The sequence below is a fragment of the Octopus bimaculoides genome, chromosome 14 (genome assembly GCF_001194135.2).
Source record: "Octopus bimaculoides isolate UCB-OBI-ISO-001 chromosome 14, ASM119413v2, whole genome shotgun sequence".
NCBI classification, from domain to species: Eukaryota; Metazoa; Mollusca; class Cephalopoda; order Octopoda; family Octopodidae; genus Octopus; species Octopus bimaculoides.
The window spans coordinates 59,041,989-59,069,849 of NC_068994.1; the positions used below are offsets into that span (position 1 = coordinate 59,041,989).

General features: G+C 38.0%; 2 protein-coding genes across 6 annotated transcripts in view; both read right to left on the reverse strand.

Moving 5' to 3' along the window:
• The window catches only part of LOC106875546 (DNA-binding protein Ikaros), a 40,395-nt gene extending 34,248 nt beyond the window's left edge, over nucleotides 1–6,147 (reverse strand). Inside the window, exons 1-3 of one of the 5 annotated variants that reach the window (XM_014923744.2) lie at nucleotides 5,589–6,147; nucleotides 2,308–2,353; nucleotides 1,077–1,152 (exon numbers count right to left, since the gene is read on the reverse strand). The gene's annotated coding sequence lies outside the window, so the exon portion shown is untranslated. Of the gene's footprint in view, nucleotides 1–951; nucleotides 1,242–2,307; nucleotides 2,354–5,588 lie in introns of those variants that run through there. The other 4 variants (XM_052972879.1, XM_014923743.2, XM_014923746.2 and 1 more) reach the window with 4 other exon arrangements.
• Nucleotides 6,148–17,689: 11,542 nt separating this feature from the next.
• The window catches only part of LOC106875548 (protein ERGIC-53), a 39,549-nt gene continuing 29,377 nt past the window's right edge, over nucleotides 17,690–27,861 (reverse strand). Inside the window, exons 12-15 of the mRNA XM_014923747.2 lie at nucleotides 27,511–27,605; nucleotides 26,420–26,603; nucleotides 25,157–25,260; nucleotides 17,690–24,631 (exon numbers count right to left, since the gene is read on the reverse strand). Of these exons, the coding sequence (XP_014779233.1) occupies nucleotides 24,595–24,631; nucleotides 25,157–25,260; nucleotides 26,420–26,603; nucleotides 27,511–27,605 (420 nt within the window). The 3' untranslated portion in view covers nucleotides 17,690–24,594. The remainder of the gene's footprint in view (nucleotides 24,632–25,156; nucleotides 25,261–26,419; nucleotides 26,604–27,510; nucleotides 27,606–27,861) is intronic.

Here is a 27,861-nt window from a genome sequence, read left to right on the forward strand (position 1 = left end):
AGAGAGAGAGAGAGAGAGAGAGAGAGAGAGAGAGAGAGAGAGAGAGAGAGAGAGATGGATGGATAGCAGTAAGAAAGTCAGTAGTAGCAAGTGTATCAGATAGTAACAGACCCAATGGAATCTCTCATTATTAATGCAATGTGATTAACAGGACAGAGAGGCATGGATAGTGACAGGGGAGACGGAGAATGGACAGGTGTGACATTTTTACCACATTACACAGGTGACATGCTGATTAGGAAAGGAACACTAGAGAAATCTTGAGCTGACAATATTTCCTAAAACTCTGATTCTGAATGAGTGGTGCTTCAAGTAACCCAATGAATTAGCAATGCTCCTTATAACTTTGATCCTGAACCAACCATACACTCAACAACTCTGATCTTAAACCAGTAATACCCCTTGGTAACAAGGATTTGTGGAAATTGTTCAAAACCCTCAACTTGAAAGTCCTCTAGTAAAATCTATACTCACATCATTAACCCTTTTGCTACTGTATTTATTTTGATTTGCTCTGTGTTTCTTTCAATTACTTTAAATATAACAGCTAGTGTTAGGACCATAAATTGTGACTAAGGTTTGGGGGAAGATTTTAATTCAAAACTTATGAAAACAAGACATTTGAACTCAGAGCCAGAGCCGGTTTCAGCCAGGTTGCTAACGAAAGGGTTAAACATGATGTTGAAACAACTTATTATTTTGACATTCTACAAACCCCAATGTCAACAAGTAAAAAGATGACAGCATCTGGTAATGTCTGGCCTTGATATAGGCAGTCCACCCAAGATCCCAGTTCAGGTAGAATCGTTGGCTTGTGAGAATGTATGTCTGATAAATGGCAACAACATCTATTCATCATGCAGAAATCTCTCCTGAATTTCAGTGCATACTTGCAAACTATCAATCACAAAAATCATAGAATTGTTCACAAAATGAAAAAAGCAAATATACCATTCTAATCAGGCATTCTCTGGGGGCAAAGCATGGCAATGTAAGCATTTTCCACTTCCATCTTCTTGTCCCAGTTCCTATCCACAAGAAGATGAGGACCAAACCAGATGTTGAATCCAACTTACAAATTCTTTTCAGCATGGATCTGCCTTCAGCTGCAAAGTTGCCAGCTTACAGACTTGTTCTTGAGGATCTTGATTCCTGAAATATCCAGTACCATGACAGTAATGTCCACATTTGAGTAGCACGTGCTGCAGTACGTCCAACCCTCATATTAAGAGTTCAGGAACCTAACAATACAAAAAGCAGTGAACAAGTGCATCGTTGATGGATCGAGTTTTCTGAAATGCGACCATTATCCCTGACCTCTGAACAAATGCCACTGGACAATGAAGTGGCAGTCTTTAACACTGTCTATACTAGCTAAAATAGGACATAGTGGTGAGGGGGGCCAATACTGACCACTGATAAATGGACATTGTAATAGGTCCTGCAGGGTAATGAGATGGGCAACAGACCTCATATTTATGACAGCCAAACTCACAGCTCAATCACTCAACAGAAGCACCCCAAGGAGTACTATGACATACCTGAAATAGTACACAGGAACGTAGCAGTACTCTAGGATAGTAGAGTACTGCTATATATATCTGAAGTACTCCACAGTGCTAGATAGTGATATGTTAGACTACAGTCAAAGTCCTGTTAGTCCATCAACATTCAGAAACATGGTTGTCTCCATCTGATTAATAAACTTTTGGTTACAGTTTTAATTTTTTTCACTACTCCATGGAACCTATTAGATTTCAATTACCAACACACTACAATCACTAACCCCTAACCTAGTTCTGACCCTTTTACTCCAACAACTGACTCTGCTCCTCAACTAGAAAACACAAAACCATAAGTAAACACACACTTCTCTGGCATTTGCCATCTTTACTATACCTAACTATTAAACCAGTCTGCACAAAAGAGAATGGAAAAGAGCTTAGAGCCAGGAACCAGTTGTGATCTACGCCAACAAATTGCAAGCAGAAAACATTCACAAAGCAGAATAAATTATCTTATTGTGAAGAAGATGAGAAATTTAAGATTTAAAGGCAGGAACCATCTCTCTGTCGCTTTATCTTTTCTCTGACAACTTGTTTACTTAAACCATGGGACTCTTCTCCGTTACACTAAAATAATTTATTTCACTTTACAGTCACACGGAACAGATCAGCCGGTCCTCTTTCCCCAGAACTTTTACCTTCTGGAATTTCCTTCCTGCTCATACAGTCTAACTATACATCAATACTGTGCTTCCAACTTGTGTCTGTATATAAGTACCATGGGGAAATATAATTCACCTACCTGTGTATAGGTGACATGGGGAGGTATCTTTCACCTAGCTGTAAATCTGTAAAACATAAAACCAGGCTTTAGAGACAAAGATGCAGTAAGAGGCTGTGAAAGGAGATGTAAAAAAGTCATATTTTTCTGAATAATATTAGTCAACAGTTTGGTGCATGTAGGGTGATGTGTTAAGAGATTTGCTTCATGCAGTCACATGGTTCTAGGTTCAATACAACTACATGGCACGTTGGCTAAGTCACTTCTCCCACAGCTGTTTCCAGTTGACCATAAGACTTTGAGTAAATCATTTCTATCAGAGCTGCCTCTGTTCTGTGACTCAAACCAAGTGGAAGGACACTGTAGTCATTGGATGAGCCAGTTCTTGAGTTGCTATGCTTGACCCCTTGCCTAGTTCAACACTATCACCTGACTTCTGGATGACAGTAACCACTCGGTAGCAAGTAAGTGGACCAAGTCTCCAAACAAGGAAGTCACATGGTCCATGGATTGTTTCTACCATTATTCCACCTTGTCCCCTTCCTCCTGTCACTAAGCCGTAAGTTGCAACACAATATATAACGAATGTGGGATTTGTGTGATGTTGATGTAAGACATTATCAAGTAAAAAGATGAAAAAAGGCAAAGAGATGATGTAATGCAAGTTCTCTTTTGTTTAAGACACTAGCTGGCTTGTATACAATAATTATTTCTCCCTTTAGCACAACAGAGCACAACATAGTCAATGAACCTGCTAGAAACAGTAGGCTAATCCTGGATATACTGTACTTAAAAGGGACAAGATAGCCTTTGATCACAAATAAGTCTGCTGGATCGAGGCTGATTTTAGGCCAAACAATAACAATTGGTACATATTTTATTCACCTTGAAAAGATGGAAAGCAAATTTGACCTCAGCTAAAATATAGAGAAAAATAATGTCTCTAAATATTGCAAGGTCATCATCTAAGTCCATTCACATCAGGATGTTACCGAGGTAACACAATCCCTGATATACAAGTAATACTGTAATGTCGTGTCTCAGCCTTCTATTACCATTGCATTCACACCTATAACATTACTGTGTCTGTATAGCAGCAAAGTTCTAGATAATGAGCAGGACTTCGTGACTTGCCTTAGACTTCTATAATAGTTCCATTCACATCAACAACCTTATTAATATAGGTATACAGCAGCAACATTGTCAGAGATATGTGAGTAGTGTCAATACTGGATTGGTACTTTAATTAACTGACACCAGACAGATGAATGTGAAGTTGACCTCAGTGAAATTTGAACTCATAACAAGAAAGGAATTCAACTAAACATTGCAGTCAGACAATCTACAAAGTCTACCAATCAATCCTGTCTTGTATCTTACCGCTTCTACCTTTAATAACAAATGGTTTATGACATGGACAAGACTGCACACTTCGACGGGGGAGCATACAGTGACCGACTCTGGTAGAATGAAATAGAGACAGTTGTTTGACAGTATGTAATCGTGGCACCTTATATTCTGAGTTCAAACTCTACCAAGATCAACTTTGTGCCTTTCATCTTTCTGGAGTCGACAGTATAAAATAACAGTCAAGTAATGGTATCCATTGATACTGGTGTCTAACAGCCGAACGACTTTCGTTGGGCTTAGGTTTTGGCGATGGTTTATAACAATGGCATGAAAAGCCACAGTATTCCTTTGAGAAGCAACCCGAAGTATTATTTACTTTGAAAGACATAACGACAGAACAGTGTCACACACATTACCAACATCGACGAAGATTTATGGAGCGTCTGTCAATCAACTGAAGAAGTCAAACAGAAGAATGAAAGGCATCTCGGCAGGATCGGAAGTTAACAGATACAAGGAATCTTATCCGACACTCCACTGTTGCTGGTGTCATTAGCAACTCTAATAATAATAATAATAATGATATGGTTTGATCATGATAGAGTTTTATTTCAGAAAGAAAGGAAATGTTGTGACGTTCACACCTTCCTCCTCAAGGGCAGTAAACGACATTTTAGGAAGTGGAATCCGGGAATCTCGGCCTCCATTGCGGAACAAGAAACAACCTTAAAAGAGAGCCCCTTCCTCGTTGGCATCGCAAACGGATGGAGCCTTTCAGGTGTTTATAGGTGACATCATTGATGTCTGTGTATATTTACATGGATCTATGCGTAGGAAAGAGTTGAACTTCTGTATTTATTAAATAATGTGCGCGCGCGCGTACTTGTGTGTGCGTGCGTGCGTGTGTGTGTGTGTACATACACATACACAATCACACAGGTACCCATATGTTTACATCATATACTTAAGTGTGAATATAATTTACGCTTATGGTTATGTTTATACGATCATTATGAACGTGTGTATACATACATACATACATACATACATTCACACATATATGTGTGTGTGTAAGGGAAAGAGGAGGACACGTAGTCAGCCGAGAGAGGGGGAGGAGGTGGTTGATAGATACAGAAAGAGAGAGAGAGGTGAAAGAGGGAGAGGGAAGCAGTGGCAGCGAGAGAAAGTTAGTGAGAACGTAAGAGAAGCGAGAGGGATAGGGAGAGAGAGAGGAGGAAGAGTGGCAAGAAGAATCAACAGGAGGGAAAGAATAAAAATAAGACACGAAAAGGAGGAAGCAAGGGGAAAACAAGAGAGAAGGGAGAAAGAGAGGCAATGAAAAGGAAGGTAATGAAGAATCTCTTTAAAACAGGTGGAGAAGGTGAAGAGAGAAAGACTATGAGATAGAGATAGGTGGAGGGAAAGGGAGAAATAGAGAGAGATGCGTGTGGAGGGAGAAAGAGAGACAGATAGATACATATAAAGGCTAAGAGGTACAGACGCAATTAGAGAGAGAGAAAGAGAAGGGTGAAAAGTTATGAGAGAGAGAGAGAGAGAGAGAAAATGGTGGCTGGAAAAAAAAAAGAGATAGAAAAGGAATGAGAAAGGGAGAGTGAAGTGAAAGAGTATAAGACTATATATAAACGCACGCGCACTTCTATATTAAAATTTCAAAGGTTTACACATACATATTTATTTGGCGTTCTCTCTCTTACTGTGTATATATATGGATATATATATGTAAGTATGTGCTTATGTGTGTGTGCATATACATATGTGTGTCTCTGTGTATATATATATATATATATATATAGAGTTATATATATAAACCACTGAACATTGAAATAATCAGATAAATGGCAAGACTCAACAAGCAAAGCAAGGCCAAACAAACAGCAATTATAAAACGTTTAAGGCTCAAGAAAAAGGTTTGAACGATGTAGGTTACTTACCCCAGAAAATGTGGTGGAGCCAAGCTGTAAGGGCGAAAATAAAACGAAGATAGCTAGCTTAGTAAACCACACACATACAGATGTATGTATATATTATTATTATATGAGTGTGCGTTTGTGTATGTATATATATATATGTATATATATATATGTGTATATATATACACACAGTTATTTTTTTCTCTATGCGAAGGAGCTGTCACTGTATTACTTTCTATGTTGATGATGATGATGAGAGTTGTGAGTGGTGGTGCTGTTATTGTTGTTGTTATTATTATTAAATCAAGCACTGCCTCTTGTGCTTCGGGTCTCCTCTTCGTTTCCTATCCACGCACACACACACACCTTGCAAACCCGGCCTTAACAAGCAACTGTTTGTAGTGATGCCCCTTCCTTGGCCGAGACGAAAGGTTTAAAGGGAAGAGGGAGCAAGCATTGTACAAGGTCAGGGGGGGAGAACTTATTGTTTCTGCCCTCACACTTCTTCTCTCTCCCTCCCACCCTCTTTCTCACTCTTGCTCTCCCTTCCTCCCTAGAATTCTTTTTATTTTCCCTCTGTCTGCGTCTTCCTCTCTCTCTCTCTTCCTTTCACTCACTCTCGATCCCACTCTATTCTCCCCTTGTTCCTTCTCTCATGCCTCTTAGTCTTTCTCTATTTTTTCCTCCCTTACAATTTCTACACCTCTCACTCCCTATATCTTTCTTTTCTGCTCCTCTCTCTCTCTCTCTCTCTCTCTCTCATTCTAGATCCTGTTCTACTCTTCCCCATTTCTTTTCCTATTTTTCTCCTCTTCTCTCCATCTTCCCCTCTCTCACTCTCGATCCCTCTGTCTTTTCCTGGTTTTCCTATCTTTCTTCCCTCTTTATTTCTTACTCTTTCACTCGCTTTCTCTTTTCCCTTCCTTCCTAGATTTCCTTATATCTTCTCTCTTTCTCTCATTTTCAGTGCCGATCCCGCAGCCTTCACCCATTTTCCTTCTCTTTCTCACATTTTCACTCTATCTTCTTGTCCCTTTCTCTCTCTCTCTCTCTCTCTCTCTCTCTCTCCTATATAACCTTCTTTACCTCTAACTCTCTCCCTTCCTCCTCTCTCACATTTACTTTCGATCCCACTATGTCTTCCCCATTTTTCTTTACGTCCTCGCTCAATCCTCTTTTACTTTGTTTTCCACTCTGTCACTATGTCTATCTCAATCTCCTTCATCTTTCTCTCCCTCTCTCTCTCTCTCTCTCTCTATTTTGATCCTACTGTTTTCTTCGCTTTCTCTCTCTTTCCTTTCTCGGTCTTCTCTTATCTCTCTCTCTCTCTCTCTATTATTTCCTACCTTTCTCCCCTCTCTTTCCCCTCATTCCCTCCTGCTACTTAAAACGTTTCACTATTTCTCTTCTACTTGGGTTTCGTTTTCTCTATTTCACCTTACTCTCTCTCTCTCTCTCTCTCTCTCCCTCTCTCTCTTTCTCTTTCCAGTTCTATTCCTGTCTCCGTTCCTTCTCGACCTCGTTATGTCCCACCTCCCAGGTTCCACTTCTTCCGTGTCTCTGTTCCTTCTCGACCTCATTCTCTCGCTTTCTCCTCTCTCCCTCTCTCTATTCCATCCGTTACTTCTCTTATTCATCCTCTTTCTTCCACATTTCTAATTCTCGCTATCAATCCTTCTCCCTTACCTATTTATTTCTTTACTTCCTCCATCTTTTGCCCAGTTTCTTGCATCTCGCTCCTCTTTTATTTTCCTATCACCTCCACAGCCTTCTTAATCTCTCCCTCTCCATCCTACCAGCTTCTTCCCACAACCCTTCACCTCTCTCTCCCTCTCTCTCGATCCCTCAGTCTTTCTACCTTCAATCGTTCCTTCTTCACTCCCTCCACTCACTACTCCCCCCACCTCTACCTTACTCCCTCTCTATTTTCCCCTCCCTCCCTGCTGCAATCTTCCTCTTCCTACTCCTACCTTCTATTACTCTCTATACTTCGCTACCTCCACGCAGGAACCTTCCTCATTTTCATACCCTTTACATTACACAATTCACACCCCACCCCCACACACACATATATATTATATTATATATGTTATACAGTTATACAAACACACTCACACTCACAGAAATAGGGAGAACCCTCTCTCTCTCCCTCCCTCCCTCCCTCCCTCCCTCCCTCCCTCCCTCCCTCCCTACACCTTTCACACGTTCTCCCTCTGCATTCCTTTTAGTCGTTCCTTCTCTCTCTCTCACTCACCCTCCATAACCTTCACTCACATCTTCAATCTGCATCTTCTTATTTCTATCTATAACCTTTACTCAATCCTTTAGTTTTTTTTCTCTCTAGTCCCGTCGTTCTCTCTCTCAGCCTTTCGTTTCTCCTACTCTTCTTCTCCTCTTTTCTCTCTCATTTACCTTATACACATCCTTACTCTCTCTCTCTCTCTCTGCACCTCCTCTTTTATCCTTCTCTACCACTCTCTTTTTCTCCACTGCTCTTTCATTATCTTTTCTTCCCTCTTTTCTTCTCCCTTTCCTATTCCATCCTACTTTATCGAGCAACAACTTGTTCCTCTCCACATTCAAATTTGTTCTCTTTAAGTCTTCCTATCACTTCCATCTCTGTTTTCTTCTCTCATTCACTCACTCCTTCTCACCTTAACTCTTTTCTCCTACCATAATATTCTCTCTCTCTCTCTCTCTTTCACTATATATTATCACAATTTCTCTCGACTACCACTTTTACCCCTTATGTATTATCTTCTCTCACTCTTATCTCTCCTTCTCATCTCTTTCTCTCTCTCTCTCTCTGCTGTTTTTCTACCTTATCTCTTTATTTCCTCTCCCCACGCACTATTTCAAGTCCTAGCTGTCTTCGTCTACCTTCTCTTTCTCTATAAACCCTTCTTTCTTTCTCGCTCTCTCTCTCTCTTTCTTCCCTCACACTAACCAACAACAACCACGTCACAGTTCCCCCCTCTTCGTTTCTCTCTCTCACTTTCTTAATCTATCTAAAAGATTGCCCCACTTTCTATTCTGCCCTCTTTAAGGTTATCTTTTATGTTGCAGTCACTTCACTCCGTCTCTCACGAAATTATTCCCTTTCTACACTTCATCCACCTCTCTCTCTCCTTTCTCTTTTCTCTCTCTCTCTTCTCTTTCTCTCTCAATCCATCGCTCTCTATGCTTATACGTATGTCCTAGTCACGTTTCCTCCCCTCTTTACTCCACTTACAAGTAGCATTCTCTTTTTCAAGCACTTCTCTCTTCGCTGGCGTCCCTCCATTTTCCAGTGTGTATACAATATACACTTGCTTCATGTATGTTTAGAGGTATGAACGCCCAAAATATACATAAGTACTTATATATATAGGTACACATATCCACACACGCATATATATACATGCCTTTTGTCGACTTTGTTTCCTCATAACTTTAAAACAAATGGATGCTTTCTGTTGAAATTTTCTACTCAGTTGGTGTAGATTCCGAATATATTGGAATTTAATGCAAAAAAGAAAAATTAATGGGCGCTCACACATACATACTGACATGCACCACACACATACACTCAGACACACACATACACACATATATACCAAATGCCACTTGAAATTTTGGTAAAATGTGATGTGTGACAATATGTATGTGTACGCGCCCATTATTTTTCTTCCTTTTTTTGACATTAAATTGCGATATAATTGGAATCTACACCACATGAAAGGTATTCGTAGAAAATTTCATTAAAAATATCCATTTTCCTGAAAGTTATGAGGAAACAAAGCCGATAGGAGTCCACGTGTAGGTGCCCCTATATATATATATTTCGTGTTTTGCTTAAAACAATGCACGGTACCAGAATTTTCGACTCAAGCCAAATACAAAAAAAAAAAAAACTACTCCGAATCTTGTTAGAGAATCCGCATAAATGAAGTCAGGACAGGCTATTTTGTACTTATATGAAGTCGTATACTTTGTAATAATGACGTCAAACCAAATAATATTTTTATAAAATTTAATACGTACGTTTCAGATTTTGCGTAATATATAATAGAAAGTACATCCCCTTACGCAAGATTTTCTTCAGTTAATATATTACAAAATATGACGGAAATAGTTCTATGTGTGTGTGTGTGTGCAATTAGGCTAGTAAAGTCGGTTACTAAGAGGATGTATTTCCTATTATGTACTGTGTAAGATCTGAAGCGTGCGCATTAAATGCTTTCAAATTATAAAAAGGCGACGAGCTGGCATTATCGTGTGCGCGCCGGACAAAACGCTTAGAGGCATTTTGTCCGTCTTTACGTTCTGAGATCAAATTCTGCTGAAGTTGACTTCAGTCGATAAAAATAAGAACCAGTCAATTACTGGGATCGATGGAATCAACTTCCCCTCCTCTCAAAAGCTGCTGACTTTGTGTCGTGTATATGTATGTATGTATGTATGTATGTGTGTGTTTGTGTATGTGTGTGTGTGTGTGTGTGTGTGGTGCATGTGTTTGTGTGTGTGTACTGTGTCAGGTCGCTCTTGAGTGCTCCTGGTAACATGTAATCCAGTACAACCTGTTGCATGGTCGGGTCGTCGGCTTGTTTAGTAAGGGAGGGTTGGACACCCTGCAGAATGAAAAATAAGACCACGGGGGAACTCATGAGCAGTCAACAAATGATCCTGGACAAGATCTGAAACTGCATCTGATGACAATGGGCTTTGTTTTGAGGAAAGTGGAGCTACCTTTTAATTTGTCATTGCTCCCAGGTCCGCCTTGGTCCGGAGCGGTAGCACCTGTTAAGACTAGGAGAAGGACAACTCCGGGTCCTAAATGTCGTATCACCAGCGGCATTTCCTCCCAGCAGCAGTCTAAGACGGTTTCTGGAAATTCGAAATTCCTGGTGTTGATTTTTCTTCTCGAGAAATAAAAGTTCCACTGGGCCTGAGGTTCCAATGCAGTTTCTTCAATGTCGAATACTTCGTTCTAAGGTAAAAAAAAAAAAAAAAAAAAACCCTTCAGCTATCATTTCCTTCAGCTGCTCAGGATATTTAGTAACAGCCATTGTGTCGGTACTAATGGCTTCACCAATCATTTTTACGTTGCACAAATTCAAGCGCTTCTTAAACCTTTCAAACTAACCTTTATTGGTTAGAAAAGATTTTGCATTAGAAGTTTCACCCTTCTTTTTTTCTGCAAACCACCCTACAAACTTTAGGCCTTGTTTTAAAATTACCATCGTGCTTACCAGTGCAATACGTCCAGTCTGATTCTTCATCCGCAAACTCAAGAACCGTTTCATTTTATGCATCACTGTTTTTTTCTTTAAACAAATAACGTCAGCGCAGTTGACGGTGTAATTCCTCGAGCATTTGACTTCATTTTCTTTCTATTGTCACATATTTCTCCACCGTAGACGTTACAAGTTTTAATGTTTTGGCAATGAGACTAATTTTCTTTCTCTTCTGCTTCATGTCCTTAAGTTTAAAATCCAGTGCCATCCATTTACGCTCATCCATTCGACTTGATGCCTTCTCTCCGGACATCCTGAATTGCAGGTAAATCCAACTGCAATGGCGATCAACAATTATCCACAACAAATTTGTAGTAAAAACAAATGACACCGGAAAAGAACTGTTTTTGTAATAGAAAAAGACTGTTGTCCTATTTCTAAGAAAGTTAGAATGTATGTGAGAAGATAAAAGGGAGGAAGCATTGAGGTAGAAGGAATTACTGTATGATTACCGTTAGTTGAAGGCATCGGGCTGGTTAGATGGGTCTTAGATAGTATGAAGCTTAGCTGCGTGCTGTCCCACAATAAAACTATGGTTTAATTAGCATTTATTTTTACAGGAGTATATCACAATATTTACATAATTATAGAGTGACTTGCCAAAGGTGTATTGTGGTGTGCTACAAGCAAATGTAGAAATAGAAAAGAACGGCTTCGTGTGTGATGAAGTGAAGATATTGTGTTCGTTGTACGTGCTTGGAGAAGTGTATTGTAGACAAAGAGTTTATTTTGAACACAGGTCTAGCACGGACCAAGAATCCTGTGTTCGTCTATCTTCTCAAGCATCTGCGCTGATACGGGCGCGCTTTCGCTTTAATAACCTCCATTTAGAACATTCGATAATATGAAGTGATCTCCCTGCAAGCTGATTGGTTACTATTCGGGGCACGTCGCCATATGTAAGTGTGGTCTGACCTTAGTTACTAAAGCTGTAATTCTTTGGTTTTCGGCTTCGCTACAAAGGATATGGGCACTTCACACCTTGCTTCTCTGAGTTGATCCACAAAACCTCACAACTCTACTAACACACGCGCGTGCACGTGTATACACCGTTGTGTTGACATAAAACATACGTGGCTACAGACATAGTTATCATGCTGGTACTATTATTATCATTGCTAGTCGGTTATTCAAAATTTCGTTGACCAAGACTTTGTGAGTGAACTTGTCAGGCGGAAACTTTGCAGAAGACCGCTGGATACACACTATGTCCGCGTATTAAAATTTGTTATGTATTCTGTGACTTTCAATAGCTATGCCAGGTTTTAACAAATGTATATCATGTGCATCCATTTAGTTTTTCTTTCTTACTGTGATATGATCCAGGAAAATCAGTTCCAGAAGTTATCATTTTTTTAGTCTTTCAATCCGTCGTTTGAAAGAGCGAAATAACGAGTGTGGTGGAAAGCTAAATGTCAAAATATTCACTGAAAACTGTCAAATATTTTTTGTTGAAATTATCCACATCTGTTTTGTCACAAGTTGTTCGAGTTATGTCAATGTAAATCTCATAATATGTTGCCTTTATATATAATATAAACTAGATATACTTATCCTGGAAATTTAACGATGTATTTCATGTATTATTATATGAGCGTGTTTAAAAAAAAACAAGTAAATGGTATCTTATGATTTTCACATTTTCTCGAGTAACAAAAGAAGTAAAACCTATACAATTATATAACTTTTTCTTCTTTCTTTTTCTATATTTTTCTTCATTTTCTACTAATTCCAGTTTGTCAGACACTTGAAATTACTGTTCTGGAAACTGGAAAAAATATTTCTTTAAGACTTTGGTGGTGGTGGTGGTGGTGGTGGGGTGGGGATTAAGGGTTCCACTGTTACTTTTAGCCCATCTACTGGCTCTGATGATAATTTTACAAGAAAAAGAAAAATATTTCTATCCCCACTCCTTTAGTAGAGTCCCAATCAGTCTCCATCTCCATAAGGTACCTCTTCATCTGCCGTGACCATGTGGCTGACCAACACCAGCCGGATTCCTCAGTGAATAGTCCAACTCGGAAAATCGAGCAACATGGCCGAACAGTAGGATAAGACTAAAATTTTTCATTCCATGCTTTTGGTCATTATACAAGTTGAGTTTTTATTTCTATAAATTATATATATATCATAAATGATCGTTTTTGTAGTGGTTGTATTCAGGGCCGGCCCTAGGGTTGCTGGTAAGCTGAACTTTGGTGTGTCGTGGAAATTTCCTTCTCTTTGTCACGCCCTCCTAGCACATGTCGCCCCGGGCGACTGCCCGAGTTGCCGGTGCCTTGAGCCGGCCCTGGTTGTATTTATTGGGACCCCGGTGCATTGCTTTGCCATGGGACTTATAAGACTACTAAGACAAGTGTGCAGGAATCGTTATTTTTTATTACTAATGAATGTCTTATTTTCAGCGATGCTGCCTTAATAAGTCAATGATGCCGTTGAAAAATAAAATGAAATCTATGATAATAACCTACTTTTATGCACGAACTTTTTAGTTTCGCTCACTCGGGGTAACCACGTTATTTTGGTACCATTCCCCATTATTGTTGTTTTTTTTTTATTGATATTTCACTTATATGTATCTAAAGCGAAAGGTTGCCCCAGTTTTTTCGATGTATTAGAATTTGTTGTTGATTTTTAAAAAAAATATTTTAAATAGTTTGTCATTTTTATTTTCGTGTTGTTGATTAAAAGGAAATATAAATTAGTCCAATGTTGTTGTTTACCATACCATTTCCATTTATACAAAATATTTCACTGATGTCAGTGATTTACTACCTGTCACAATTCTGTAACTTTAGCTCTGTTTCGCCGATTCTTATCTTTCAGCTATCTGTCAAACATTACTTGATATTTCACCGAATGAGTCGAAAAAAATCTTAAGGATCGTCTCTAACAAAAACACATCTTAATTACAATCCCAAATACCGGCTTCTCTCACGAAACGATTCGAGAGGTAACATTTGCAGACGCCATTTTGATTTTAAAAAGTGAAAGTAGAATTGTAAGCTCAAATATCGTCATAAGATCGTTCGAAGTTTAGAGAAATCCATGAAATTCATAATTCCTTTTAAAATTATTATTTTTCTTAAGCGTTTGTGGTGATTCTTCGTTTTCTGGGCGGCCCCAAGAAAGTGAACCATATTTTGAAGAGAAGTAATTTAATGGAAACGAAATCCTTAATCTATAATGCTTGGTTTACTGTTAATCGCTAGAACTCTTTTCTTTTAGCATTTGATTGACTTTGGCTTCAGGCTTCTTTATCTGACCCAGACGTAGGAGTAACACGTTTACATGCAAGCTGCCCGGCTTTGTATGCCTCTGGCTGGATTGAACAAAGTGAGTCAATATGGCGGTTATCATTTACTGTCTTCTTTTATTTTTGAGATTATATTCTCCTACAAAATATTCAGTATGCCGTGGAGAATTAAGCGGTCTGGTGCTCAGAAGAGGAAAATTTCTAATGAAAGAAGTGAAAAAAAAAACAAAAAAACCCAACAAAACAAAACGAAAACGCTACCGTGTTGGCGAAAATACATCGTCTGACAGAAACAAAATCTCAAAAGCTAATGAAGAATCAGTAACAGATGCCCCATCTGAGGAGCTAGCGGCATTTCCAGGTGAAACATCTGCAGAAAATTGGAGGAACGTATCAACTGAAAATATTCAAGATGAAGAATCGCCACATCTTACCGACATGGATAGTGATTCTCTATCATGGAATCTAGACCCAGTCATGTAGTTTTCTAACCGTGTTCTTTCGGTCAGAATTGCTACATGTCGATATATATATGCTTCCGACTCCATCTCAGAATTGACGCTGCTATTAATCAGGTGAATGCAAACTGGATGGCCATTGTTATTTTAAAAATTCAATGGTTTATACTATTCATGTCTGTCTAAATTAGTAACCATTATTAAAAGTAATTTTGAAGGAAGTGCCTAAAGAAGATACCGATCGACTTCAGTTCTTGTCTGGAACTTATTTTGTGAACCTCGAAAGGATGAAAAACTAAGTTTCCCCTCAGCAGGGTTTGAACTCAGAATATAGAGCTTCAACAAATAACGCAAGGCATTTTTTTCTCACACTCTACCGATTCTGTCAATCTATCAGCCAATTTTCGTCTTTTAAAAATAAAAGAAAAGAAATATTCTGTGTTTTACCTCAATAATTTCTATCGCTTTACTTGATGAGGTCGTTTGACTTGTTAGAAATAACAGGCAAATCTCCTTTAAATCATAGAAAGCTGCTCCTACGTGGTCGCCCGACCATCTACAAATACACACTAACTCTCCCAAAATTCTTTAAAAAGAGGATATATTGGACAATGTATTCCTAGCTACCCTTAAAAAGACAGGATGATCCAGAGTGGAATGTCTTTCACCATAAGTCTATTTGATCAGAGTTAACCTGGGGCTAAACACACACACACAAACACCTAAAAGAACACACTCGATCGCACCAATGGCCTCTACATCATACAGCAACTTCCAAATGAGATAAAAATATAACTCGATTTGCCTTGCACACTCACTCAACAAAGCGAAGTTGTAGCCAAGAGAATCGGGAATAAAATTATCGAAACCGACCAAGATTTATCTTCTTTCTGTTAACGAGAGTTACCGGCCTTGAGTTGGATTTACCTCGTTATTTCGTGAAAGCACGTGCACGCAGGTATGTGCATGCATGCATACATACATACATACATACATACATAAACGCACATATACATACGTTACATACATACATAGACACACACACATACATACGTTACATAAATACATAGATACACAGATACATACACACATACATACGTAGACACACACACATACATGCAAACAAACAAACAAAAGAGACAGTGAAGTCGTTGAAGCTACAAGATGCAATCGAAAATGTGGATTCAGTCCTATTTCTGTGGAAGACATTAAAACATGGGCTCAGCAGCTGCTGAAAAATGTCAAGGTACAACCTCCCTATGCAATACGATGCTGTTGCAAAAACAATATACAATGCTATCCCCTCACCCCACCTCCAAAGGATTGTACTGGGATAAATATAGAGATCCCCCCCCCCTCTGCTATTATTGAATACTTACACAAACATCAACACAACAAGTTTTGGTGGAACATTCCCATCAAAACTTCTAGCAAGTGCAAACGTAAGAGATCGTTGTTTGGGCCGGACAAGTAACAGGTATGTATAGTCATAGAGGTCAGCTATTTGTATACCCGCTTTTGGTCTGGCCACAAACGTAATGAAGACGAAGATTCTTGCACGGGGATCGCCCAGTCAACCTCCCTCTGACACCAGTGACACAAGACTACGTGTACTATATATATACATGATGTTTAGCTTTTCCTTTAGCTATTTGATATATTTCTTTGCTGTCCCCTATACCTGAAGTGTTTCTAAACAGGTCTCTTAGTTCTTTTTAAACCTGAAAAACTAGTTTTAAATTTGAACTCTCAGTGAACAAAATGGAAGTGCAATTATTCTGCACAATTGACAGCATAAAAGAATTAAGAAAGCATTTGAATTGGGTGATTCGTGATATTATTATCGAAAGTAGTTGCTTGTTAGAAGATTTTTAATTTTTGTCTGCAAATTACAATTCCATCTGCTCCACATGCTTTGTTATTGGCATGTGGAATTAAACATCCCTGTATTTCCAAAGATTTTTTTTTTCTATTCTGTGTACATCAGTAGAGTTCTTCCTTCAAAGTTGATAATTGTCCTCATTTATAATTTATCAATTATTTTCTCCTTAACTATTTAAAGCCCTATGGCTTTTTAGATTTCTTGCAATTCCACAAATCCAAATAACAAAACGCTGTTTACCCTTTTGTCCATTTATATGACATTTGGGAACAATTGCTTCCCCCTGCTTCAATTGAAAACAAATTTCACTCAAATAAATGCTATAAAGATAATTTTGTTCACTTAAGAATATAATTTTTTTTAAAGTTGTCTATTTTATGCATAACAGTGTGAATCAGAACTAAAATCTGAATACCACAAATGCCTCAGTTAAATGAAAATGCAAACACATTCTCTCTGGACGGCTGATGTGCATAGAGGAGAGGAGAGAGACTTCTTCATGGGTTGTTAACCACTCCTCGCAAGATGGAACTAGTTTCTTTCCCCTGTCAATAGGATACATAGACCATTGAGCAGTTGTAAATTAAACTAGTACATTTGTGGATAGCCTAATTTGCATATTTGTACGTTTTGCAGTTCATCGTTAATTAAACAATATTTGTCTATGCACAACACAGTGAAAATCTAGAAATAAATTTAAATATCATAGAACTTTACAGTGAGTTAAATAAGAATGTAAATACATACTTTCTACAGTATTAATTTTTTGGTACAAAGGAATAGTATAGTGTGATTACAGAATTATTTAACCCATAATGAGGTTTTATAATATTTATTTCAATTCTTCTGAATCAGTGTTGCATAATATGGACATTGTTTAATTAATGTCAAGCTGTGACAAAGCACAAATATGGAAATTAGGCTATCCACAACTGTACTAACTTAATTTATGACTGCTTACTATAGAGGCTGACCTATGCTATTGACTGGAGAAAGAAACTGTGTCTTCTTTGAGGAGCAGTCAACAAACCACGAAATGGTCAGTCAGAATACTCTCTCTCTCTTCTTTTTTTTTTTCTGCACATCAGTAGTGTAGTATACATTTACACTTTTATTAGATCTACAGTGAAGCCTCATAATATTTCAATTAATTTTTATCTCTTATACTTTGTTTTTCATAAAAATGAATGCAAGCCACAAATACTGAACTAAAACAAAAAAAGATTAGAATATGAATACAAACAACAAAGAAGGAATTAAAATCTTTATATACTAAAATTGTACACCAAAGTTTTATGAAATATCAAATGTTAAATGTCTTTTAGATTTGTCAACAGAAGAAATCTCCCTGGCAACTAATAAAATAAAATTTTATATAAGATGGATACAATTCAAAGAAGTGAAGTGATTGGTTGCTCTTGCATGAGTTATGAGGCTGCTACAATAGTTTATTAATGAAGAGATATTTTGCAATTAGGGTTTAACGAGTTCTGACCAAAATTCATTATATATGCTTTTACCAGGAGTGTCTTAACAAGTGCATTTTTGATGGGCAATAACTGACCAAACTGTTTGGGATTTCATCAAATTGAATCCCTTTTACAGAAGTTCGGCCTTTCCTGATCTGTTGAATCTTTGGGTTTTAATATTTGGAGGTAAACTTATATTTCTGTTGTTTGCTTCTGGCATTCAGCTCCAATTACTAAACATGGCATCTCGAGACTGTTACACTGCAATATCGAACCCCTCATACTCTGACTGACAATAGTCTCTCTTCGTTTCCACGATGAGTACTCAGTAACCCAATCAACTGAGTTACTGAATACTCATTGATGTGCAAGTGGCTGAGTACTCCACAGACATGTACTCTCATCACAATTGTCAATTGGATCATTACATTACACACACAATCCCACCTCATTTGTTTCCAGTTTCCATTCAAAAAGCTACAGTTGTGGCACAAGTCATTGCCCAGGATTGCCAAGTAGAGAGCTTGAACTGGATATCTCATGATTTGCAAAGCAAACTTCTTAATCATTTAGCCATCCAGTATTACAAGACCATGGGGACAGGCAATTCCTAGATTAGACTGAAACAAGTATTTCAGAGATTCCAGTGACTATCCTGTCCACAGCTGTTTGACAATATTGCATCTTATTAGAAATTTAAAGATCTTCCAAATTGTTCTTTTCAACTGGGAATATTTGTTGTTTAATGGCAACGACATCACCATTGTAACAGCACCGAGTTTTCAACACGAGTTGAAGCAAGAGCCTCCTATAAGAGACAGCCTCCTTCTCCTATTTAGATAATCAAATAGGAAGCACATAAAATTCTTGCAACATCAAAGCAAACCAGGGCTCAAGAAGTACCAACAGCTCAACTGTCCACAGGTGAGGTTAAACGAGTGCAAAGTTATGGGACTACAAAGTAGGTGTGATGGCAAGAGGATTTGCAATAATTAAGTGAAGCTGATTAACGAGGATCACTTGGAGAATAATAATGATAATGATGGTTTCAGATTTTGCTACAAGGGCAGCAATTTTGGGGAAGGGGATGAGTCAATTACATCGACCCCAGTGGTTCACTGGTACTTAATTTATCAACCCTGAAAGAATGAAAGGTAAAGTCGACCCCGTTGGAATTTGAACTCAGAACATGCAGATGGACAAAACACCATTAAGCATTTCGCCCAGCGTGCTATAATAATAATAATAATAATAATAATAATTCTTTCTGGCACAAGGCTTGAAATTTTGTGTGGGGAGGGAGGGGAAGAGTCGATTACATTGACCCCAGGACTTTACTGGCTCTTATTTTATCAATCCCAAAAGATGAAAGGCTAAGTCAACCTCGACAGAATTTTAACTCAGAGAATACAGTAACGGATGAAATGCCTCTAAGCATTTTGCCAAGTGTGCTAATGATTCTGCCAGCTCTCAGCCTTCCAAATAATAATAATAATAATAATCTGGCTTACAAAAATATGCAAATTTGAACATTTTAAGAAGAAGATTAAAAAGAAAAAGTATGCACAAAAGTAAAATATTTTATTCCCTTTTACTTCATTAATGAAAAAGAAAAACCTTGTATTCTTGGTGAGACGATCGCCTCCCTCATCAAAAACTGAAAAACTGTGAATCTCCAAAATGTGCAACAATAGTTTTGAATGCATGAATGGATGAGGAAATCACTGGCCAAACCTCTCTACACAGGAGGATGTGTAGGAAAAACATCACAGGAAATGGAATCAAATGTTTCTGACAGCTGAACAAAGATACATTTGTAATTGCATTAAAATAACAAACTACATTAAGTTATATTGACAGGAAGGACAAATTGTTCTGAATAATATTTCAACTGATATGTAAATCACAAATTTAGTTTACTGCTACCACTCTCTCTCACTACTAATAAACAATGGATGATACTGATTTCCTCCAAATGCTTTCATTATGTACCTTCCCTGTCCATCTTTCACTTGTAAAATTAATAATTTAATCCATTGAAATTAGACTCAATATTCCTCACTGCATTGAACTGATGAAATCCAACTAGATTGAAATAGCATTTATAAATGAATGCTAAGAACTTTATGATTAAAAGAAAAATGAAAGGAAAGGCAATTTAATCAAATAACTATATTTTCATCGTTTCATTTTACTAAGCAAACCTATTTCTGTTCTCAGCTTGCTTCAGTTACATTTCCATCCTCAGTGTTTGGTGAGAATAAAGTCTGTAATGTATCAGATAGTTGGGGCTCCACTAAAGGTAAATCTTAGCCCCTCAAAGCAGATGCGAAACAGAATGAATACATTGTTATCAAAATGTATGGTTCAAATGGAAAGTATAACTACAGTTTGGTAAAAGGGACTGATAGGATAAGTACCAGGTTTAAAAGGAAAAAAAAAATACTGGGGTTGAGTCATTTGACAAAAATTCTTCAAGGCAGTGCCCCAGCATGGCCACAGTCCAATGACTGAAACAAGTAAAAAGGTAAAAGAGAAGTTGCTGACATACCTGGATTATATTTGAGGCTAATTCATAATAAATACCTGGATTATATTTGAGGCTAATTCATGATAAATTCCTCTGCAAATCACATCACGAGGCTCTTCTATCTCTTTGGTTTTTGAGAGTTGTAATAATCTTTAAATTCTCATTTATTTTTAAATGTATATCACTGCTTTATATGCTAACAATTTCTGACCCTTTTCACACCTTTGTCCATCATACAAAACCAGTTCGCTATTCCCTATTTTTTGTTTCACAAAAATGGAAATTTAACCGCAAACAATCTTGGGTTTATAATCCCCAAGCGTCTTATAACGGAATTTATATGATTTCAATTTAGTTGGATATCATCAGTTTCAGTGAAGAGAGACCACACACCTCTCTTGGTTAAATCATTTATTTGGAACTGATCAAATGTATCTAGAGCCAACAACAAATGCGTTTTGCAAGCCTACACCACCAGATGAGCAGTTTGTCTATTTACTAATCTAAGATAACAAACTCTAACTACTCTGCTATGTGCTTCATGGTAGGTCATATTTCTTGCACACATCCAAACACACTTATTAACAGATCAATCTAGCCGGTCACATGTGAAATTTGAAAAACTTTCATAAAAACTATCAAAGTACATTTAATAATTGTGAGTAGATTGTCAAATGTTAGTAATACGATTGCTTTTGAGAACCGTCCTTAGAATGGGTGAATTGTTACATTAAAATCTTTCAATATGTTGATGCTTTTAGGAAAGAAGAACGGCCAGAACAGATTTGAAGGGCTGCAGGAAATGACTGTATAAGAATTATTCAGCAAAGAAGTTTGGCATGGGAAACGGTAAGGGTAAAGAGAGAAAAGAAATGCTAGTTCAGAAGAACAGAAAGAGGAAAATAGTTGTAAGCCTGGGTAAATGTCCATTTTTGAAGTGTGGTCACAGAACCGCCCTCAATATGTGGACAGTACCCTTGAGTGGGTAATTTTTTAGTTTTGTCAAGTGTCAGTCAATGACCAGGGCCGAAGTATTTCCTGATCCCATATAGGAATCCCAATCTTCAAAATATAATTTTGACAAATGCTATAAATGGAGAGAAACCAAGAGAGATCCTCTCTGAAGGCTTAAAATCTGCAGCATTTGAGGACTTTTGCTGGGTTACTGAGGACAAGAACGTGCTTCTTTGATATGTTTAGTGATTGCTGCTCAGTGTCAGTCAAGAAGGAATACAGCTGCAGGCATGACAGAGTCGAAGCTTATGTACATTAGCAGCTATTTTGAAATAACAACAGAAAAGAGTTTGCAATAGGGAAGGTCTGCGAGGATGATAAAGAGATCATACTCTGGGGTATGTCGTGTAACACAGCAAGGGAGATCAATAATAAAAAGCCAGATGTTGTTGTCAAGGACGACTAGGAAACGAGGTAACCGAAGTATCCTTTCCAAGAGTTGATAAAATATCTCTCAAAGAAATTAACCAAATATAAAGACCTGAAAACAGAGAAATGTGGAGAGTGGAAACAAACAATCCTATGATAGGTGTTTTAGGAATGATTAAAAAAACAAGCAGACAAATACATAAACCCAAATGCCAGGACTTGTGTACGCATAAAGTAGATATATTGTATCAGAAACTGTAAAGTCAAAATACAAATCTGTGCTTTGCAATGCAGAGAAAACAAATAATAAAAGGTGACAAACCCAGCAATGATTATTTTTCTTAACAGGGGAGGCACAAAGGGGAATATTTCATGTATTATGTAAACCCTATCACTTCATTAGTATTTTATTCTGTTGACACAAAAAGTGTGAAAGGCAAATCTTGATGCTGGCAGGATCTGAACTCACAATGTAAAGGTTAACAGCTAAATAACATAAAACATTCCTTTCTGCTATTCTCCCAATTCTGAAATCCATGGCTTTCAAGACTGAATAATATTCGTTACTAACCTAGATGCAAGGCCACATTTTGTATGTGAGTGAGAAAACATTGGCGGTGAAGCTGGGCAACTAAATACAATTGTGCATGGCAGTTTCTCAAGAACTCTTTTACCAATTCTACACCATCCTCAAAACAATAAAAAATAAAACAGGCAATTGAAATTTCAGAAAAACCCTTTCGAAAACATATTTGAAAGGTATGTGAAAAGAAAAGAAAATATATTTTAGCGAGAGGAGAGGTGGTTTTCAGGTGAATGTAACTTCATGTTCTTAACATCATTTCACCTATACGTTAACACAAATGCATGTGTGTATATATCTATACACACACACACACACACACACATACAAATGTGCATTTGTGTCTGCATATTTAGTTCCATATACTAGGTACATGTATGTCCATGTGAGTGAGTCTTATACACCCTCCTAAACACAGTGTGTTTAAGCAGTGAGTAGCCAGGCATTTGATGGTTCTGCAGACAAGTGTAGTACATGCCTACATCCAGACCCTTCTCTTTCAGCCACATTGGATTTGCTCGATTCCAGGATTCCACAGTTCCCTCTCCCCCTTCCCCCTCAAAACTTGTCTCTGTCATTGGTGCTATGGAAGTTTGATGCCTGTAACAACAGTTATGGAAGTGGTCTTGCAGTGTGATGTCAGCAGTAAGGTTTGGTCATGTATCAGCAGCAATACCAAAGGCCCTATGGAATCAGGAGTGGTATTGGAGTGCAGTGACAGCAGTATGTAGTATCAGGAGTGGTATTGGAGTGTGGTGTGTCGGCAGCAGTGGCAAGGTGCTTTTCTGTCTGCAGCGATTATTGTTTAACCCCAGTTTCTAGATGCTGGTCAATGGAGTGTCAGAACAGGGGTCGCTGTTATTGCTATGGCAATGCTGTACTGTAGTATGTCTAGATACAATGGTGGTGGTGGCTGCTTCAACACTGCATAGTTTGTGGTTTTGGCAAAGTGGCTGCTTCGCTGCAGTGTGACAGGACAGGTATTGCAGACCTATGCTCAAGTGATAACATCTATGCCTCACCTGTTGAACAATGTTCGTTATTGTTTAGCAACAAGTCCTTCCTCATTCAGCAGACCAATAATTTAAAGACATTCCAACTGTGACTATCTAGTTTATATATCTATCTATCGAAGACCATATTCTTGAGTGTGACTTGTGGGATATTTCGCTGCTCTTTCTAGCAGGCTGAGCAACCTTGTTGGCTGACGTGTGTCAAGTGAAATGGTAAATGATAAACAATGATGAAATTTCATCTTCCTTTTTACTATTTTCTCATGCATTTTACCATTCTATCATAGACTGGAGCAATTTCCTCTTCTTGTCACTGACCAAGTTCTGTGTAATGGAACCAGTTTCATGTCCATCCACTCTAAACACCGCACAAAGAACAAGTGACCGCTTGACCATGGAAATTGCTTTGTTGTCTTTTACTCTATTAAAATGAGCTTTAAATTGTTTGTTTAGAGATTCGCCAAAGAGTAAGGGGTGTATAGAGAGAGAGCAGAGGTGAGTGTGTATACAAGGAGAGACACAACAGATTGGGATGGGTGTATAGCAAGATCACAGGCTAGGATTTTCTTTCTCAATTGCCAGGGACTGACCACCCACCCATACACACCACCCACATGAAAATAGAAGTGATGGTTAAGGGATTATTAGGAAAGTGACATTTGAATGGGTTGGTGTTTAAATCTACTCTAGTATAAACAGATTTATTCCTCAATGGTTAGATCCAGTTATGAAATGATATCCATCACCATCACATCGATGCACACAATACAACCATCCTCTCAACAACACAACCCCAAACCTTACATCATCATTTAGTTTTTAAAAATACATTTTATACTTTTATTATCATTTTATTTATTTCTTTTATACAATTTGCCATAAAAAAAAACAACACACACACAGAGACTTGTAGCCAGGCACACAACACACACACACACAGACTTGTAGCCAGGCACACAACACACACATACATGCAGTGAGACATAAAGACCTACAGCTTAGTCTCATACATCTCTTTCAACTTCCAAATGAAATGCTTGTGCAGTTCTCTCTCTCTCTCTCTCTCTCTCACACACACAGATAATCCTCAGTCACAAACATCCAGAGACACAGTATTCAACTGAGATGGAAGAAGAGAGAGTAAAAAAAAAACAATAACCAACAAAAAACAATGTTTTCAATAGAATTTCTTGGCTTGTGCTTCCTTGCTTTGCCTGGAATTAGAAAAAAAAACAGAAGAATATGATAAACAGATAAGAACACACACACATATCACCACCTCCATCACTACCACCACCATCATCATCATGCATGCATACACACACACACACACACACACACACACACACGATGGATCTTGTTCAGTCATTTATCTTGTCTTGAACTCTCCACTCCCTGGATTTTAGGTGAGTCCTCAATAAACATAATTCTCAAGGGGAATCAGCAAGGCCCAGCGATGAGGGACAATCTAACTCATGGGCTTCCATGTAATTTCTATCGATCCAATTTCACTCACAAAAATTTGGATCAACTTGAGGCCAAGGTAGAAGATACTTGTCCATGGTTCCAGTCAGTGGGATTGAACTGGAGAACATCATGATCACAAAGCAAACACACATAATCACACCACCTTAGTTCTTCAAAAGGCCAACACGAGTAAAAACAAACAAACAATAATTTAAAGCTCATAAAGTTACCTGAGGGTTTTAAATGAGATTGATGAATAGTTAAATACTCACTTGTACATGGCATAGATGAAAAGAGCAGCAATCTGTACAGATAAACCAATGAAAAACACTTTCGGAGATATGCAGTTGATGTTAGGGCATGATGTGGTTGATCCCTGAAAAAATAACACCACAAATAGAGAAAAATGGGGCCAGTGAGACAGATGGAATAGTTAAAGTAATATTAGGAGAATCTGCTAGGCATGTGTATAGACTACACAGTATAGAGACATTTGGTAAATAAACCATAGTAGAGTGACACCTGTTCTATGCCCAGACCAGTCATTGGGTGAGCTTTAAGGATTCTTTATATTTAGGTAACAATATTATTGTATCAAAGCAATTTTAAGGTTTTGGTAGTTAATGAGACAACAGAGCAGTGAGACGTTCTTGGTGTCAATATGATAATATTCCCACAGAACAAACTGTAAAATGGTTGGCAAACAAACAGAGACGATACAGAGTAAAGGAGAGCTTTTACTCTTGCCAAGGGCATGTCAACCTCCCTAACACTAGTTCAATGATAAAATGCATTTAGTTCACACTGTTAAGGGCTTGATGTTAAGAAGGGCATCAAACCATAGAAACTATATGAAAGGTAGAACATGTGAATGAGATGGGAGATGTTACGGAACCTGTTTGAGAGGATAAGAACTCCGAAGAAGAAATGCTTGGACTGTGCCAACAACCCAGTCAACCCATGTCAGTTTGGAAAACAAATGTAAAATAAAGATGTTACAAAATTGATATTTAAATCAATTCATATATATAAATGTCATCCTTGTCATTTTCACATCCACTTTCCATGTTATCATAGTCTTTGACAGGAACCAGTTGGATAGAGGAATACAACTGGCTTGAGTGTCTCTGTTTTAGCATGGTTTCTTTGGCTAAATGCCCTTCCTAGTGCCAACCATTTTACAGTGTACTGGGTGCTTTTCTAGGAGAAACCAAGGAGGGAGACTCGGTTGTTAATTTGAATATATTTGTTAATTATCCTTATTTCTTAATAACAAACAACATATTGGACAATGTAATCCCTGGTAAAGACAGGGTGGCCAGAACTGGAATAACCTGGTCATAGGTTTGCTTGATTGGAGTTAAGCAACAACCTATACATAAAGGTGTGGTTCATTGACCAATATTTTAGACTGTTATTTACGTAACCCTCTGGTAAAACCCTAAAATCCCAAATCCCATAACAGAACCAACCCTTAAACATTCTCAACCCACAAGGAGCAACTCCTGTAAGGGTCAGTCGAATGGATTCCCTACCTGAGATGTGTTTAAGATGTTCGCTGTGTCAGTGCGCACTTGTTTGATGGTGTCTTTCACTTCATGTAGCGCCATTTGCAATTGTATGTTAGACGCAGATCCACCACTTGGTGCATCACCGCCACTAGTTGCACCAACACCGGCAAAATGGTCAGCTTTCTCTTTGATTAAACCAATCAGTTGCCTGTAGAATAGAATTAGAAACAGACGAAGATATATTCACATGCAGCAGCCAACACAGATGCTCAACAACACACACCATCATCATCATCATTTATATGTTTGTGATCGTGTGTGTATGTGTAGAGGGAGGGGATTAAGGCAACCATTGGTTTATTTTTTAAATTATCTCTACAGATATTCTATAGAATTTAGAGCCAGCACTGCAAGTTAAGGTACTTTGTATACGAATACATCAATGTAAACAATGTGATTGAAGATAGAACAAAATAGGCAATAGGTGTATATGTATATTTGAAAAGTTCTAGCTCCTTCTTTGGCACTACATCTGACCTGTTAACCATCCACAAACACACAGTCTTGTGTAACTGGCATGTAAAAAGCACCCTTTGAATATTGGGTGATATGCTGTACCTGAGAAGAGCTGTCAAGCCTAACTGAAGCCAGTGCCGTCTGACTGGCACCACTGGCTGCTTTCATTCCACCACTGGCACACAAGTCATCTACCTCTGCCTCCTCCTCCTCTCATGAACAATGCTGTGTCTAATACCAACAAGCACTGCACCAAGCACTATGCATTGTCCTTCATTATCAGCAAACTCCTTTAAGCCTGAGCAGGACACACCAGACCACTTGTAATCACTCCAAATATAATGGCTCGTGAACACTGAGACGTCTGATAGAGAATGCAAGGCAGCACATCTTTAACATAGCTAAGATTGGATTTGGGGAGGCACATCTTTCCTACAATCATTGATTTACACCAGTCCAAGAGCCATATTAACAGAATCAATCTGATGCTGTTGCTGGTGGGCCTGCAAAGGCTATGGGCTTGGACTGCTTCATTCAGTTCCTAATTATTTCATCAAGAAAGAAAAAAAAAAGTAATTCAATAACTGAACTCTTGTTACCTTATGTCTTTCATCTGTGCTCGGAAATCATTTTGATTGTTAATCACCATATCAACTTCATGTCTCCTAATTGTGTCCACTGGAACTCCTGTGCCCTAAAATAATGGTAAAACATGAATAGACAATAATACATTAGTCTGTTTCCTATCAGAAGAAATATATTGTTTATTCATTCCACCGCAAAACAAAGAGATATCTACTGTTTCTATTTTCCATTTCTCTTTCAAGGGAAAAAGACATTTCATGGAACATTTTCAATTTAACTTATAGCAACAATAACAAAAGCAACAATATTAGTCACTGACTTTGTTCAGTAATACATGAGTATACATCATATATAAATATATATAT